Genomic DNA, 16,168 nt, shown 5'->3' with positions numbered 1-16,168 from the left:
GCTCGTGTGGGAGACGAGAATGCTACCACTGAGCCACCGTTATCCACGGATGAAAAGTGCGAACTTCGCTACAATATCATTTTAATCATTTAATAGAGAAATTTACTGTTTTTTGCCCATAACTTTTTTTCTAAAGAACAAATATGGTCAAACAAAGTAATGGGACCTAAGTTGAGCCATCCTCCATCCATTAAAAAAAGAATCATCAAAATCGGTTCACTAGGTGAGACGCTATGAGTGGACAAAAAAAAAAAAAAAAAAAAAACATACATACGGTATGAACTGATAACCGTCTCCTTTTTGAAGTCGGTTAAAAATAGCCTCAATAAATGGACCTCGATAAATCAATAGTCCTCAATAAATGGACTATTGAACACAAAAAGGACTTTTCGATTCAAACCAGTAGTTCCTGATATTAGCTCGTTCAAACCAAACAAACTTTTCAGTTTATATTATTAGTTAACAATTATTAAGAAAAATATGAGAATGATACGTATATATAACTTTTTTTTTTTACAAATCATTCTCAGCATCGTTTAGGATTTTCTCTGAACAGTTCCCTCAAGATTTTCCTCATGGCTGACTCGAACCTACGCCTGTTGGATCGTGAAGCCCACAACTTCAGGTCGAGCCATCGTGGCTACGCAAGTTCTGCGTTCCAAGCATTTTATATTATAATATAAATTTTCCCATTTTCATTACATTTTTTATTGCTGTTCCACTCCAATTAGTCATAGTGTGATGTTATATAGCCTGTAACCTTCCTCAACAAATGGACTATTCAGCACAAAAAGGACTTTTCGATTCAAACCAGTAATTCCTGAGATTAGCGCGTTCAAACAAACTTTACCGCTTTATATTGTTAGTCTAGATAACGAATTCACTGATCGAGTGACGCCGACGTCACCAACAATGAAATTCACGCCACGGCTGATGATTTTATAATATTTTTTGATAATGTTTGACATCCAGGGAAAGTTTTATTGCGACAAGGCTAAACTGGATCCGGAATTTAACTTTTTCACTTGTAAGACTGTCATTTTAAGGAGAATGAAGAAACGAAAACGTGGTCAAGCTTTCACGACCGGCATCAATATGAAGAAATAATATCTACAGGCCCTTTGGAGCCGTGGTTGGAATGGAAAAGGAAATCCAGACGTTTCGTCAAGCTCTGTGGCTGACATCATCAGTGGATGAGTTCGTTGCGACTGATGAGCTGCTCCTGTTGCTCTGGTATTTAGTAAAATGCTGGTGCTAGGTAGCTGCCGAAGAGCGACCGGAGCAGCGCATCAGTCGCATAGCTTGACGAAACATCTGGATTTTCTTTTTCCACTTCGAACACGGCCAATAAGCCCGGGAATGTTATTTCTTCATACCTCAGGTAGTATTAGGGGAGGGGGGATGGGTTCAGTGACTTTCAGAGTGAAATTGAAGTTCAAAAAATCGCAATTTTCGACGACCGTCGATGACGTTAGGGGAGCGCATTTCCCCCGGAAATATTACGAAATTGAAATTCTAAGACGCAATTTTAGAATACTTCTTTCAACGAAAAAGTAAAAGAATTGGTTTAGATTGACCTCCCTGACTAAATCTCTACATTTTAGTTCAGATAAAAAAAAACTGTGGCAGCAACTCTTCCTCCCCCCCCCAGCATGTATAATCACTAATCAAATACATAGTAAAAAATAAACTGCCCGCTTTTTCTTGGTCCCAAGCTTTTCTGGATCCACCCTCAGCATTCATAGAAAGAAAATGGCTAAAGATGGCGGAGGGGTCGCAACTTCAGCTACGATCCAAGCCTTTAGTCAGGATAACTAGGAGATCAATAGTGTCACCCCAAAATACCTGTAGCATTACAGTTAGTTTGTGAGATAGTGATAGCTGTTTCAACAATGAGAAAATCAGCACTACCTTTAACTTGTTTCACAGGAATATTGACAATTTTAAAACGTTTTGTGAGAAAATAAAAATATAAAAAAAAACGCTTTTTAACACGCTTTTATTAGCTTCACATGTATGTATGTATGTATGTATCTTGTAACGGAATCTTGCAGCTCAAATTTAGCCCACTTCCTGCGATCGGATTCTTTTGAAATTTGGCACGCGACCTCAGACCCGATGACAATGCAATATTCTATAATCAAATCAATTAATTAACTCTTTTAATTGTTAGTTTCCTCCAATTTTAATGAATATTTTGGCATAAATCCAACAATGTGAAAAAGGAAAAATTAAAAAAAAATACATTAAGAAATGCTCGCAAAAATTATTTAAAAATATCTACAAAAACCTTTAATTTTTCTGATCAGACCATTGTTGAACAAAACTTTTATTCAAATGCATCTCAAATTTTCAAAGTAATATAAATATGATTTCCGCAAACATACATCGATGACTCACAGTAGCTTCCCCATCGGGGGTGCCCTTGTCTTAACTTTAAGATATTACCTCGCACTCGTTTCATAAATAATTTCGTCGCCTGATAATTCTCCAACATAAGACTAAAAAACATAAAAATAAAATAATAGTTTAAAAAACTAAAAAAAACACGCTTTCGTAGCAAAATGAACTAAAAAGTGAAAAATAATCTTTGGATGATAGTAGTTGACCAATCACATAATTTTAATGTAGTACAAAAAAGCGTGGGAGGCTTCTTATCAGTTGTCTTGAATTTCTTCCATTTGTTGTCGAAGCAAAATTGTAAATAGACAGCACCCCACGCTTTTTTGTATTACATTAAAATTAAGTGATTGGTCAACTACTATCATCCAAAGATTATTTTTCACTTTTTAGTTCATTTTGCTACGAAAGCGTGTTTTTTTAGTTTTTTAAACTATTATTTTATTATTGTTTGAGTTACAAAGGAATTTATCTTGATACAGTCATCGTCTTATCAGAAGGAACATTAGTTGAAGCCGCTTCGAAACTTCATGGAAATAGTTCCATGGGTTAAGGGATTTTCATGAGAGTGAACATAGCTATCAAACACGATGGGCATTGGTTTTTGGGATGTATTTTATGTATACTCGTTATACATTAACTTTTTAAAAAATATTTTGATGCCATACCTCGCGGTAAAGATGAAACTTGCTATCAACTTTAAGCGTACGTTTTCAAAATGAATGTGTGTGTATTTATAGATTTAAAACTGTTATACACAGGTGACTTTTTCATTTTTCTCATCCCGTTTTAATCACAGCCAGCTAAGAGACATTGAGCTAGCTCAAAACTCAAGCATTCACGAAATTCATCATCAGTTCTTTTAAAAATATTAACCTGTTGAAACAAAAACAATTGATCGATAGGCACAGTCACATCGTGGATTATTATGTGACTATTGACAGCTTGGAGAGAAAGAACACTGTTAATATGTGAATATTTGAAATCATGAATATTCCCCTCCCGGACTTTTTTTTCTGAGCAATCACGATTGCTTATTGTTCTCACCTGACTGTTTTTGGCGTCCTATCATTTTATTTTCCCACCGCCACTCTCTTCAGCATCACCGTCGATCGGCTCCTCACGATGCTGCTCCTATAGCGACAACCGTCTCCAGGTTGCATCCATATGCTACCACATGCACAACTACACACACACACACGCGCACATACACAAATACATACACCTACACACATACACAAACACATACACACACAAACACATACACACATACATAGACACCTACACATACATACACACACCTACACACACACCTACACATACATACACATACTCATCACACTTATGCCAACACACAGACACAAACACATATGCCTACACACACATACACATTCCCCACCACACAAACACTCACACACACAACTACCCACACACTCATACCTGCACACAGACACAAACACACATGCCTACACACACATACCCCCTACACACAAACACACATACCCCTACACACAAACACACATACCCCCACACATAAACACACATGACTACATGCACATAGACACAAACACACATGCCTACACACACATACCCCCTACACACAAACACACATACCCCCTACACACAAACACACATACCCCCCACACACATAAACACACATGACTACACACACACACTCGTGATTGCGAAAAACATAATTTGAATTCAAGAGGTCAAAATTCAATTATTTTTTTTTTATTTTTTGTACTTATGGCTATGCCCAATTACAGAGCGTTGAAGTCATTTGTAATTTTTACACCTCCTATGATCCTTTTTGAAAATGAGACTATCATTTTTACGCTTTTAAAAGGATTGTGATAAATAAACCATTAAGAAAATTTTTAGACGTCCTCTCTTTATTTGTGCTTCTTTTTTTTTTTCTTCCCGTGCTTTGAACCATATTGAGAAAAGAGAATCTATTAACTTGAACTTAAAGAGTGCGTAACTAGACAGTTCTAAGTTCAAATACTTCCTTTTCTTAAACACCCTTGCATAACAATAAACTGTTCTAAAGCAAAATGATGTTAGAAAAATTTCTGAACCATGTAGTACTTAGACATGTTCATGAATTCATGAATTAACTTATTTATTTCTTCAAAAATACTTATCATAGGCACCTAATTCTTACATTATTTCGCTCATAAAAAAATACTTTAGAAATGATGCCCCACTTGCCTTAATACCAAAATTGAAACCCCTCCCCTACACCCCAAACAAAAGAGGAGAGTACAGCAGAGATCGGGAACTTTTCAGCTTCCATTTTTGGAAGATACAAAAAAAAAAAAAAAAAAAAAAAAAAAAAAAAAAAAAAAAAAAAAAAAAAAAAAAAAAAAAACATTGCGCAATGAAAAACTTGTATATTTATTTTTCCTAGACACTCTTTGCGATTATTCCACGTTAAATCGCCTAAATTAAATAGTCGGCCGTGCCGTCATATCTCCAATTTTTTTCCATTATTTTTTTACGAATAGATATCTATGAGAAAAGCTCAAATTATTTTTTTAAGACTTTTTGAAAAAAATTACGCTTTTGAGAATTTTTTCAAAAATTCAATTTTTGATCATTTTTCGGAGTCACCGTTTTGGCATGAATTCAGAAAATCTCTCTAATTTCTTGATTTTTCAACCAATTAAGCCGAATTTGGTGTCAATTTCAAGCTAATATTTTTTCTCTTTCAGTGTGAACGACAGAAAGTATTCTATGAACAGTTGAGTGTTGCCACTCTTTATCTAAAGTCAGTTTTTTTTGTTTTGTTCAATTGGGAGATTAAATAAATTATATCTCCGGAGTACCTACTACGATCTGCATCACTTTTTTTTTTGGTAGATATTTAAATCATTTTCTTGCTATGCAGAAGAAAGTAGAAGGGTGATTTTTGTTGTTTTGAAATAGAAAAAATAAAAATAATTAATTTGAGTTTTGACATCTTAAATTCAAATTATGTTTTTCGCAATCCCGAGTGTATGTATGTAGGCGTGTGTGCTTGTGTGTGAGGGGTATGTGTGTTTGTGTGTAGGGGATATGTGTATGCAGGCATGTGTGTTTGTGTCTGTGTGCTGGCATAAGTGTGTGGGTAGTTGTGTGTATGAATGTGTATGGGGGGTATGTGTATGTGTGTGTAGGCATATGTGTTTGTGTCTGTGTGCAGGCATGAACTTGTGGGTAGTTGTGTGTATGTATGTATATGTGTAAGTGTCTGTATGTATGCGTGTGTGTATGTGTTTGTGTAGGTGTGTGTATGTGTTTGTGTATGTGTGTGTAGGTGTATGTGTGTAGTTGTGTATGTGTGCGTGTGTGTAGTTGTGTATGTGTGCGTGTGTGTAGTTGTGTATGTATGCGCGTGTGTGTAGGACATGGATGCAACCTGGAGACGGCTTTCGCTATAGAAGCAGCATCGTGAGGAGCCGGTCGACGGTGATGGTGCGGAGGGTGGCGGTGGGAAAATAAAATGATAGGACGCCAAAAACAGTCAAATGAAAGCAATAAGCAATCGTGGTTGCTCAATAAAGTTTGTTTTGCAGAAAATACAAATTTTCTATTACTTCAAATCCCTTTTAAAGCTTAAAAAAGGCCAAAAACTTTTCAGAACAATTAATACTGCACTCTCAAAGGATTTGTATCAATAGTTAATCGCTAAAAAGTTTTACTTTTGAAAAGAATTGTGCACAAAACCCTCCGTTTCACACTTCGCAAAAATAAATATATACTGTCTTACCATCGATTACATGGAAAGGCTAATATCCGGTTTATAGGTGGAAATGAACGTATCTATTAGTTTATAGGGATGTTAGTTGGTTTGTTTCAGATGTGCACTTTTGCCTCTCTATTACTTAGCCTTAGTTTTGTAAAAATGAAACTTTGCCCACAGCAACATTTTTTTAATCTAAAGTATATTCCATCTATATTCTCACGGCCAAAAATTGATTTATTTATTCACAACAAAGTTTTGAGCTTAACATTTTGCTTTTAAGTCCCTGAACGAAATGAAAATATTTTATTTTCTCTTTGTTGTTTCCATGGTAACTATTTTTGTTTCCATTCATTTTATTTTTGACAATGAATGAATTAGGAACTACACTGTTAAAAATTCAGGAAGATTTTCTGGTAATTGTTACTGTAAAACGGCGGACTTAACGCATCGCTGATTTTTATGGTAATTTATACCGGAAAAATAAGCGATCCCAGCTCCAATTGGTTGCTGTGGCCTACCAAGGAAACCGTAAAATTTTACAGTAACATTTGATTTTTACGGTAATAGTTACTGGCAACATGGATGCCAGTAACAATTACCGTAAATTTTCCGGAAAATTTTTGACAGTGTAGTGACATTATAAAACGCGTGCATCGAAATCCCATCGTTATTTTCCCTTCTCCCCTGCTAGATTCATTCAGATGGAATCGTCTTTACTTGGCAGATTGCCAAATTACATACAATCCGTGGTCAAACAGTAAAAACACTTTTGATTGAAAGTGTACTAAATATTAAGAACAATAATTTGAAGAATAGTATAAAAATACAATACTTTTAATGGAATTATTTAACTTTTTTTTGACATTAAAGGATGGAAAAAAAAATACTGTTGAAAACTTTTCATAGCATAATCTTGTTTGGATTACGTTACACCTGACAATAAACTTCCACACTTACAGTAAGTACTCCTCAACTCTAGATATCTATGAAGTAGATTATTTTTGCTTATTGACGTATATTTTAAAACCTCTTTGAAACTTATTGAAAGAAATTCTGAGTTTTTCAACTTCTGAGACAAAGGAAATAGTAATTTTTTTTTTTTTTTTTAAATGCCGTCCGCACAAGCGTGCCTTTCATTTCACATTTTATAATCGACGAAAGCTATGTGTCGATCAACTTTCAAAGCGAAGAAAGAATGATGCGTATTGCATGAGTATTGTAAGAGCGGAAGATCATTGTCCGATGCTACGTAATCCAAACAAATTTAGGCTATGAAAACTTTTCAATAGTAATTATTATGTTTTCCCCCATCTTTTACCGTCATAAAAAAAGCTAAATAATGCCATTAGAAATATTTTTATACTATTCTTCAAATTATTATTCTTAATATTTAGTACACTTTCAATCAAAAGTGTTTTTTTTTTTATTTTTTTTTTTTTTTAATTTTATTTATTTATTTATTTTTTGCGAAGTCTGAAACGGTGGTTTTTGCACACTTCTTTTCAAAAGTAAACAACTTTTTAGCGATTAACTATTGATACAAATCCTTTGAGAGTCCAGTATTAATTGTTCTGAAAAGGTGTTGGCCTTTTTTAAGCTTAAAAGGGATTTAAAGTAATAGAAAACTTGTGTTTTCTGCCAAACAAACTTTATTTTTTTATTTCAAAGCAACAAAATACACCCTTAAACTTTTTTCTACATAGCAAGAGAATGATTAAAATATGCTACAAAAAAAATTGATGCAGATCGTAGTAGGTACTCCGGAGATATAACTTATTTAATCTCCCAATTGAAAAAAAAAACATAAAAACTGACTTTAGATAAAGAGTGGCAACACCCAACTGTTCATAGAATACTTTCTGTCGTTCACAGTAAAGGAGAAAAATATTAGCTTGAAATTGATACCAAATTCAGCTTAATTGGTTGAAAAATCAAGAAATTAGAGAGATTTTCTGAATTCATGCCGAAACGGCGAGTCCGAAAAATGATTAAAAATCGAAATTTTGAAAAAAATTCCCCAAAGCGTAATTTTTTTTCAAAAAATCTAAAAACACTAATTTGGGCTTTTCTCATAGATATCTGTTCGTAAAAAAATATAAAGGACAAAATCTGAGACATGACGGCACATGGCATTAGGCGATTTGACGTGAAATGACCTTTTGGCTAATTTTATTGAACTATGTGATAATACGAGTCAAATGACAGCTGTGCGAATATAGACAATTTGTATATGCGATAAGGCACTGCAAATTTGTCCCCTGCCGTGTTGGGTTTGTTGATTTGTAATGACAAAGCAGTAGTCGAGTTCTTATGTATCTACTTGAAAAACCCAGCAAATTTACTATTTATTCTTTTCATCTTTTGCAGCTGGATCTTTGCATTTGGACACAAATTTCACTAATGCTTTACTAAACTCGAGCCTCTCCGATGTCACACTGAAAGTGGGCAAAGTCGAGTTCCCTGCCCACAAAATCATCCTCGCAAGTCGCTCTAAAGTATTCCAAGGAATGTTCGAAAGTGGAATGAAGGAAAGCCAGGAAAACGTGGTGAATCTGGTCGAAATGCAAGAAACAACCGCCGAAAACATGCTTCAGTACATTTACACTGGATGCATCAAGGAGCTGACAATGGAGGGGGCATTCGACTTGTACGTTGCTGCTGACAGATATGATTTGAGAGAGCTGGTAGTGTGCTGTCAAGATTTCATTCTGAAGAACATATCTGCCGAGCATGTTTGCGAAGTAGCCGCTTTGGCTAATGTCCACAACGATGAAGAACTTGCAATGGCGTCGAAGATAACTCTCAAAGAAAATTTTAAAGAAGTGCTCAATTCCGAGAAGTGGAGAGCATTTGCTAAAAATCAACCTGATTTGTACACGGAGCTGTTAGAAAGTTCGGTATTGATTGAAAAAATAGAGTAGTTTTTTAAAAGGGGGACAGCAAAAAAAAAAAAAACTTTTGGAGGAAAAGCCAAACTATACTATTTTGAGGGTAGAGTAGTAAAATAAAAGCTACCTTTGAGTGATTTGGGTACACCCGGGCTCAATTATGTGACTAAATTCAACTTGTTCCATTAGGGTTAAATCGGAACTCAAAATCTGTTTACTATTCAACCTACGCAAAAATATGAGTACGTTACATAAAATTTTCTTAAAAATCAACTGTGTTGTTTTATATGTTAGCTTTTTATAAATGTACCGCAACGTATGTGTAGAATTAATTTTTTATACAGTGACCTCTCACTTATACGCGACCAAAGGGGACAACGAAATTTTCGCGCACAAGTGAGATTCGCGCATAAGTGAAAACCCCCCAAAATAAGCTTAAATACAGTAAGTTATCAACAGTTATAGTAATACTAATAGTACAATACTGATACTAACGAATAAATATGCACATAATTTCCATTTTTGCATTGTAATTTAATAAAAATGTAAAATTTGAAGTTGCACGTTTTGTCAATTTTTATACACTGTACAGTATGTAAGCGAATTCCACAGAACCTAAAACCTGTCGCGTGATCAGTGTCATAGTCTGTGAGGATACAAAAGATCCTCGATAGGCTATGTCAATGCTTTCCGCTTCATCACGACTTTTAGGAAGGTCAACCTTTTCGCATGTAACCCGTTCTCCCCTCTCGATGTCAATCACAAGACTAACTGCACCCCCAATCTCACACTTGCACGAAAAAAAACGCGTTCTTGGAAACATTTTGAACATTGGAATAAAGGTGTGTGAAAGCATTCCAAGAGACATCAAGAAGGGTACAAATCTTCCGATAAGCAAAGCGTGAATAGGCGATTTAACTAAAACTTGAAAAAATTTTATCGCGCATAAGTGAAAGGTGCATTTTAGGTTTCGCGTATAAATGAACAAGAGTTAACATTGTTTTCCTATATCGCTGGCCGGGCCCGTGAGAAAAACGCGCATAAGTGAAAAACGCGTATAACAGAGGTCGCGTATAAGCGAGAGATCACTGTATATTTATACTTATATCATCGTAAACCAATAGGGTGAAACGGGGGAAGGCGAGCAGTGGGTGGATCCTCTTAAGCCAATACTATTAAAAGCTGTGCGCGTCTGTCTGTGCGTTTGTAACGCACTACGATCCTACGACTATGAAGGTTTTACCGAGTCAAAACAGGTGCTGTTAGATCTGGGACATCCAGGAAAGCCATTCTGCCATGTCTCACCCCTCTAAACCTTAAAGGGCCGAAAATCTAGGATGTCTTGAGGATATCCAATGGTAAAAGCATTAAAATCATGAATTATCACCTGCTGCAGGCGGCATCAAGTCCTAGATGCTGACGAGTGGGGGGGGGGGGGGAGCAAAACGAGCAAGGGGCTGAGCCCTCTAATACATTATTATCGTCCGACGAAGGTAAATGAATGAAAAAAATGTTAAATTTGAATTTATTTACCAATTAAATCCACAAAGTTGCCGATTTACAAGAAAATCGAACTGTGCTGATTTGAACACACTTATATCTAATATCTTCTAAAGCATGCCAAATTGAGCACGAAAATGTCCTTGAAGCTTGAGATAAATATTTTTTTAATATTTTGAGATTTTAAAAAGAATACACATTTTGAATGTTTCAAGGTAAGGGTTTTTTTTTTTTATTTTCGTATTTCTAAATCTTTTTTTTTTTAAACCAGTTTTAATAACACTAGTCTAGAAAAAAAAAGACTTTTTTTTCTGTTACATGGAGAAAAATACCTGTTCTTATTGTAAAATGATACGCTGAATTCAAATGTGCAAACAGTTTTTCCCAATAACCCATAGAGATTTTGTAACACAAAACAGAAGTTTAAAAGAAATGCGCATATTCACATGCATGATTAATACCAAAATAATTGTCAAAAACTTAGCTATTGTTCTTTTCTTTCTGTATTTGTCATCAGGAACATCAGTTTTAAGCGTCTAGAATTAATCAGCAAAAATTTATTCACTTGGACAATGGGGGGCCTCCCCAAAGATGCGTTTTTTTAGCTACATACTTTAATAATACGTAAAAATTCTGGTTTTAAGTATTCAAATTCAGCACCAGTGTTGCAAAGTCTCGACAAAGTTTTTGAAAAGGCCTAATCTTATGTAATTAAAAACTGAGCTCATGTATCTATGTATGTACCTATGTATGTAGTCATCTATGTCCGAGTTACTTCTCCCGAATGACAGTGAACTGACCATCGAACCAGGTATCGATGGATTCATAATCTTCCCGTCTTTATGTTTGAGTATTTTACATAATCCTCCGATAATAATTAGCGGAGATATCAATTAAAAACTATATATATATTAGGTATGACACTTAGATTTCGACATAAAAATACAATTTTTCCTCCATTCAAATTATTATTCAGTGCTTCATCTCAACTTTCCGCAACAATGCTTTTATTGAAATTTATAGCGTGAAGAAAATCACTGAGATGAAATATCTGTTGCCATTTTCTTCTCGAATATAAATAAATAAAATTTTGGTTTTTGTTTTAAAGGCTTTTCCTGTAATCGAGAAATTTAAAATGTTTCCTTTTTGGTTATTTTTCCGAAATCTGGCGCAAAATTTTACTGATTTTTTTTATTTTTTGTCCAAGCGTGATTGTTGAACACGCGTCACTTCAGATTACTTTTATTTTGGAGGTAGACCGTGCAAAGCCGGGCGACGCAGCTAGTTTAATATGAACGGCCAGACGAATAACAGGTCCGGCCATTTTTTTTAAATTTTTAATTCTTGCCATTGCTATCCCATTTGCATAAGAGAAAACAGCATTGTATTAATAACATTAAGCAGTTAATAAAGTTTCTTTAATTTAATTTTAGGCTAGAAATAATTGTCCCATGATATGTGTTGCCTTACATTTTATCTAAAAAAGACCCTATCCATGTGTTTCCTTCATTTCGACTGAACATGCTAGTGATACCGAAGGCAACGTGTTTCCATCATGCAATAGTACAGCTTTTAAACTAGTTTCAAAAGAGGAAATACCAAATCTCATCTGTTTGGTATTAAAATGCACACATATTCATTACAGAGTCAATAATATTGTATTAATAACATTAAGCAGTTAATAAAGTTTCTTTAATTTAATTTTAGGCTAGAAATAATTGTCCCATGATATGTGTTGCCTTACATTTTATCTAAAAAAGACCCTATCCATGTGTTTCCTTCATTTCGACTGAATATGCTAGTGATACCGAAGGCAACGTGTTTCCATCATGCAATAGTACAGCTTTTAAACTAGTTTCAAAAGAGGAAATACCAAATCTCATCTGTTTGGTATTAAAATGCACACATATTCATTACAGAGTCAATAATATTGTATTAATAACATTAAGCAGTTAATAAAGTTTCTTTAATTTAATTTTAGGCTAGAAATAATTGTCCCATGATATGTGTTGCCTTACATTTTATCTAAAAAAGACTTTATCCATGTGTTTCCTTCATTTCGACTGAATATGCTAGTGATACCGAAGGCAACGTGTTTCCATCATGCAATAGTATAGCTTTTAAACTAGTTTCAAAAGAGGAAATACCAAATCTCATCTGTTTGATATTAAAATGCACACATATTCATTACAGAGTCGATAATATTACAGTATACTAAAGCATTTTCCTCAGAGTAAAATGTATGAATTCTTCAGTGGCGTAGCGAGAAAAAATCCTTGGAGGGGGTTAACTTTTTCTGAAGTTTAAAGTAAAGCCATGCCCTCAAATTTATACATTTATACTATATATATATATATATATATATATATATATATGTGTGTGTGTATATATATATATACATATATATTGTTTTGGGTCTCATGGGGGGGGGTTCTGACCCCCCTATCCCCCCCATGGCTGCGCCACTCGAATTCTTTGTGTTTGTATTCAAATACAAAATTACAGAAAATGATTCAATTCAGGAAGCGCATACAGTAAAACCTGTAAAGTTGACCGCCCTTGTAAGTTGACCACCTGTCTAAGTTGACCGCTATTTTTAGTCACAGAATTAGATCTATATCATATAATTCAACCTCTATAAGTTGACCACCTGTTTAAGATCACCACTAATATAGTGCACCATAAGTGATCAACTTACACAGGCTTCACTATATCACGAAAATGGGGTGCCATTAAGACTGACTACCGTGTTATCACTGCAGTACCAACCACCTGTTTAAGATCACCACTAATATAGTGCACCATAAGTGATCAACTTACACAGGCTTCACTATATCACGAAAATGGGGTGCCATTAAGACTGACTACCGTGTTATCACTGCAGTACCAACCACCTGTTTAAGATCACCACTAATATAGTGCACCATAAGTGATCAACTTACACAGGCTTCACTATATCACGAAATTGGGGTGCCATTAAGACTGACTACCATGTTATCACTGCAGTACCAACCACCTGTTTAAGATCACCACTAATATAGTGCACCATAAGTGATCAACTTACACAGGCTTCACTATATCACGAAAATGGGGTGCCATTAAGACTGACTACCGTGTTATCACTGCAGTACCAACCACCTGTTTAAGATCACCACTAATATAGTGCACCATAAGTGATCAACTTACACAGGCTTCACTATATCACGAAAATGGGGTGCCATTAAGACTGACTACCATGTTATCACTGCAGTACCAACCACCTGTTTAAGATAATCACTAATATAGTGCACCATAAGTGATCAACTTACACAGGCTTCACTATATCACGAAAATGGGGTGCCATTAAGACTGACTACCGTGTTATCACTGCAGTACCAACCACCTGTTTAAGATCACCACTAATATAGTGCACCATAAGTGATCAACTTACACAGGCTTCACTATATCACGAAAATGGGGTGCCATTAAGACTGACTACCGTGTTATCACTGCAGTACCAACCACCTGTTTAAGATCACCACTAATATAGTGCCCCATAAGTGATCAACTTACACAGGCTTCACTATATCACGAAAATGGGGTGCCATTAAGACTGACTACCGTGTTATCACTGCAGTACCAACCACCTGTTTAAGATCACCACTAATATAGTGCCCCATAAGTGATCAACTTACACAGGCTTCACTATATCACGAAAATGGGGTGCCATTAAGACTGACTACCGTGTTATCACTGCAGTACCAACCACCTGTTTAAGATCACCACTAATATAGTGCACCATAAGTGATCAACTTACACAGGCTTCACTATATCACGAAAATGGGGGTGCCATTAAGACTGACTACCGTGTTATCACTGCAGTACCAACCACCTGTTTAAGATCACCACTAATATAGTGCACCATAAGTGATCAACTTACACAGGCTTCACTATATCACGAAATTGGGGTGCCATTAAGACTGACTACCATGTTATCACTGCAGTACCAACCACCTGTTTAAGATCACCACTAATATAGTGCACCATAAGTGATCAACTTACACAGGTTTCACTATATCACGAAAATGGGGTGCCATTAAGACTGACTACCGTGTTATCACTGCAGTACCAACCACCTGTTTAAGATCACCACTAATATAGTGCACCATAAGTGATCAACTTACACAGGCTTCACTATATCACGAAAATGGGGTGCCATTAAGACTGACTACCATGTTATCACTGCAGTACCAACCACCTGTTTAAGATCACCACTAATATAGTGCACCATAAGTGATCAACTTACACAGGCTTCACTATATCACGAAAATGGGGTGCCATTAAGACTGACTACCGTGTTATCACTGCAGTACCAACCACCTGTTTAAGATCACCACTAATATAGTGCACCATAAGTGATCAACTTACACAGGCTTCACTATATCACGAAAATGGGGTGCCATTAAGACTGACTACCGTGTTATCACTGCAGTACCAACCACCTGTTTAAGATCACCACTAATATAGTGCCCCATAAGTGATCAACTTACACAGGCTTCACTATATCACGAAAATGGGGTGCCATTAAGACTGACTACCATGTTATCACTGCAGTACCAACCACCTGTTTAAGATAACCACTAATATAGTGCCCCATAAGTGATCAACTTACACAGGCTTCACTATATCACGAAAATGGGGTGCCATTAAGACTGACTACCGTGTTATCACTGCAGTACCAACCACCTGTTTAAGATCACCACTAATATAGTGCCCCATAAGTGATCAACTTACACAGGCTTCACTATATCACGAAAATGGGGGTGCCATTAAGACTGACTACCGTGTTATCACTGCAGTACCAACCACCTGTTTAAGATCACCACTAATATAGTGCACCATAAGTGATCAACTTACACAGGCTTCACTATATCACGAAAATGGGGTGCCATTAAGACTGACTACCGTGTTATCACTGCAGTACCAACCACCTGTTTAAGATCACCACTAATATAGTGCACCATAAGTGATCAACTTACACAGGCTTCACTATATCACGAAATTGGGGTGCCATTAAGACTGACTACCATGTTATCACTGCAGTACCAACCACCTGTTTAAGATCACCACTAATATAGTGCACCATAAGTGATCAACTTACACAGGTTTCACTATATCACGAAAATGGGGTGCCATTAAGACTGACTACCGTGTTATCACTGCAGTACCAACCACCTGTTTAAGATCACCACTAATATAGTGCACCATAAGTGATCAACTTACACAGGCTTCACTATATCACGAAAATGGGGTGCCATTAAGACTGACTACCATGTTATCACTGCAGTACCAACCACCTGTTTAAGATCACCACTAATATAGTGCACCATAAGTGATCAACTTACACAGGCTTCACTATATCACGAAAATGGGGTGCCATTAAGACTGACTACCATGTTATCACTGCAGTACCAACCACCTGTTTAAGATCACCACTAATATAGAGCACCATAAGTGATCAACTTACACAGGCTTCACTATATCACGAAAATGGGGTGCCATTAAGACTGACTACCGTGTTATCACTGCAGTACCAACCACCTGTTTAAGATCACCACTAATATAGTGCACCATAAGTGATCAACTTACACAGGCTTCACTATATCACGAA

General features: G+C 35.9%; 1 protein-coding gene across 1 annotated transcript; it reads left to right on the top strand.

Moving 5' to 3' along the window:
- Positions 1–575: 575 nt before the first annotated feature.
- Positions 576–9,051, top strand: LOC129232464 (TD and POZ domain-containing protein 4-like). The gene is made up of 2 exons (XM_054866608.1): positions 576–648; positions 8,498–9,051. Exons 1-2 carry the CDS (start codon positions 576–578, stop codon positions 9,049–9,051), a joined length of 627 nt encoding a protein of 208 aa, XP_054722583.1.
- Positions 9,052–16,168: the final 7,117 nt, after the last annotated feature.

This window comes from Uloborus diversus, unplaced genomic scaffold, assembly GCF_026930045.1.
Source record: "Uloborus diversus isolate 005 unplaced genomic scaffold, Udiv.v.3.1 scaffold_12, whole genome shotgun sequence".
In the NCBI taxonomy this organism is placed as follows: domain Eukaryota; kingdom Metazoa; phylum Arthropoda; class Arachnida; order Araneae; family Uloboridae; genus Uloborus; species Uloborus diversus.
This window is presented reverse-complemented; position numbering and strand designations above follow the sequence as displayed.

What these genes read in the sequence shown, in the direction of transcription:
- LOC129232464 (XM_054866608.1), top strand. Translation starts at nt 576, where the DNA reads ATGGCTGACTCGAACCTACGCCTGTTGGATCGTGAAGCCCACAACTTC. An exon ending in GAGCCATCGTGGCTACGCAA is followed by an intron (nt 649 to 8,497) that starts GTTCTGCGTTCC and finishes CATCTTTTGCAG; the next exon opens with CTGGATCTTTGCATTTGGAC.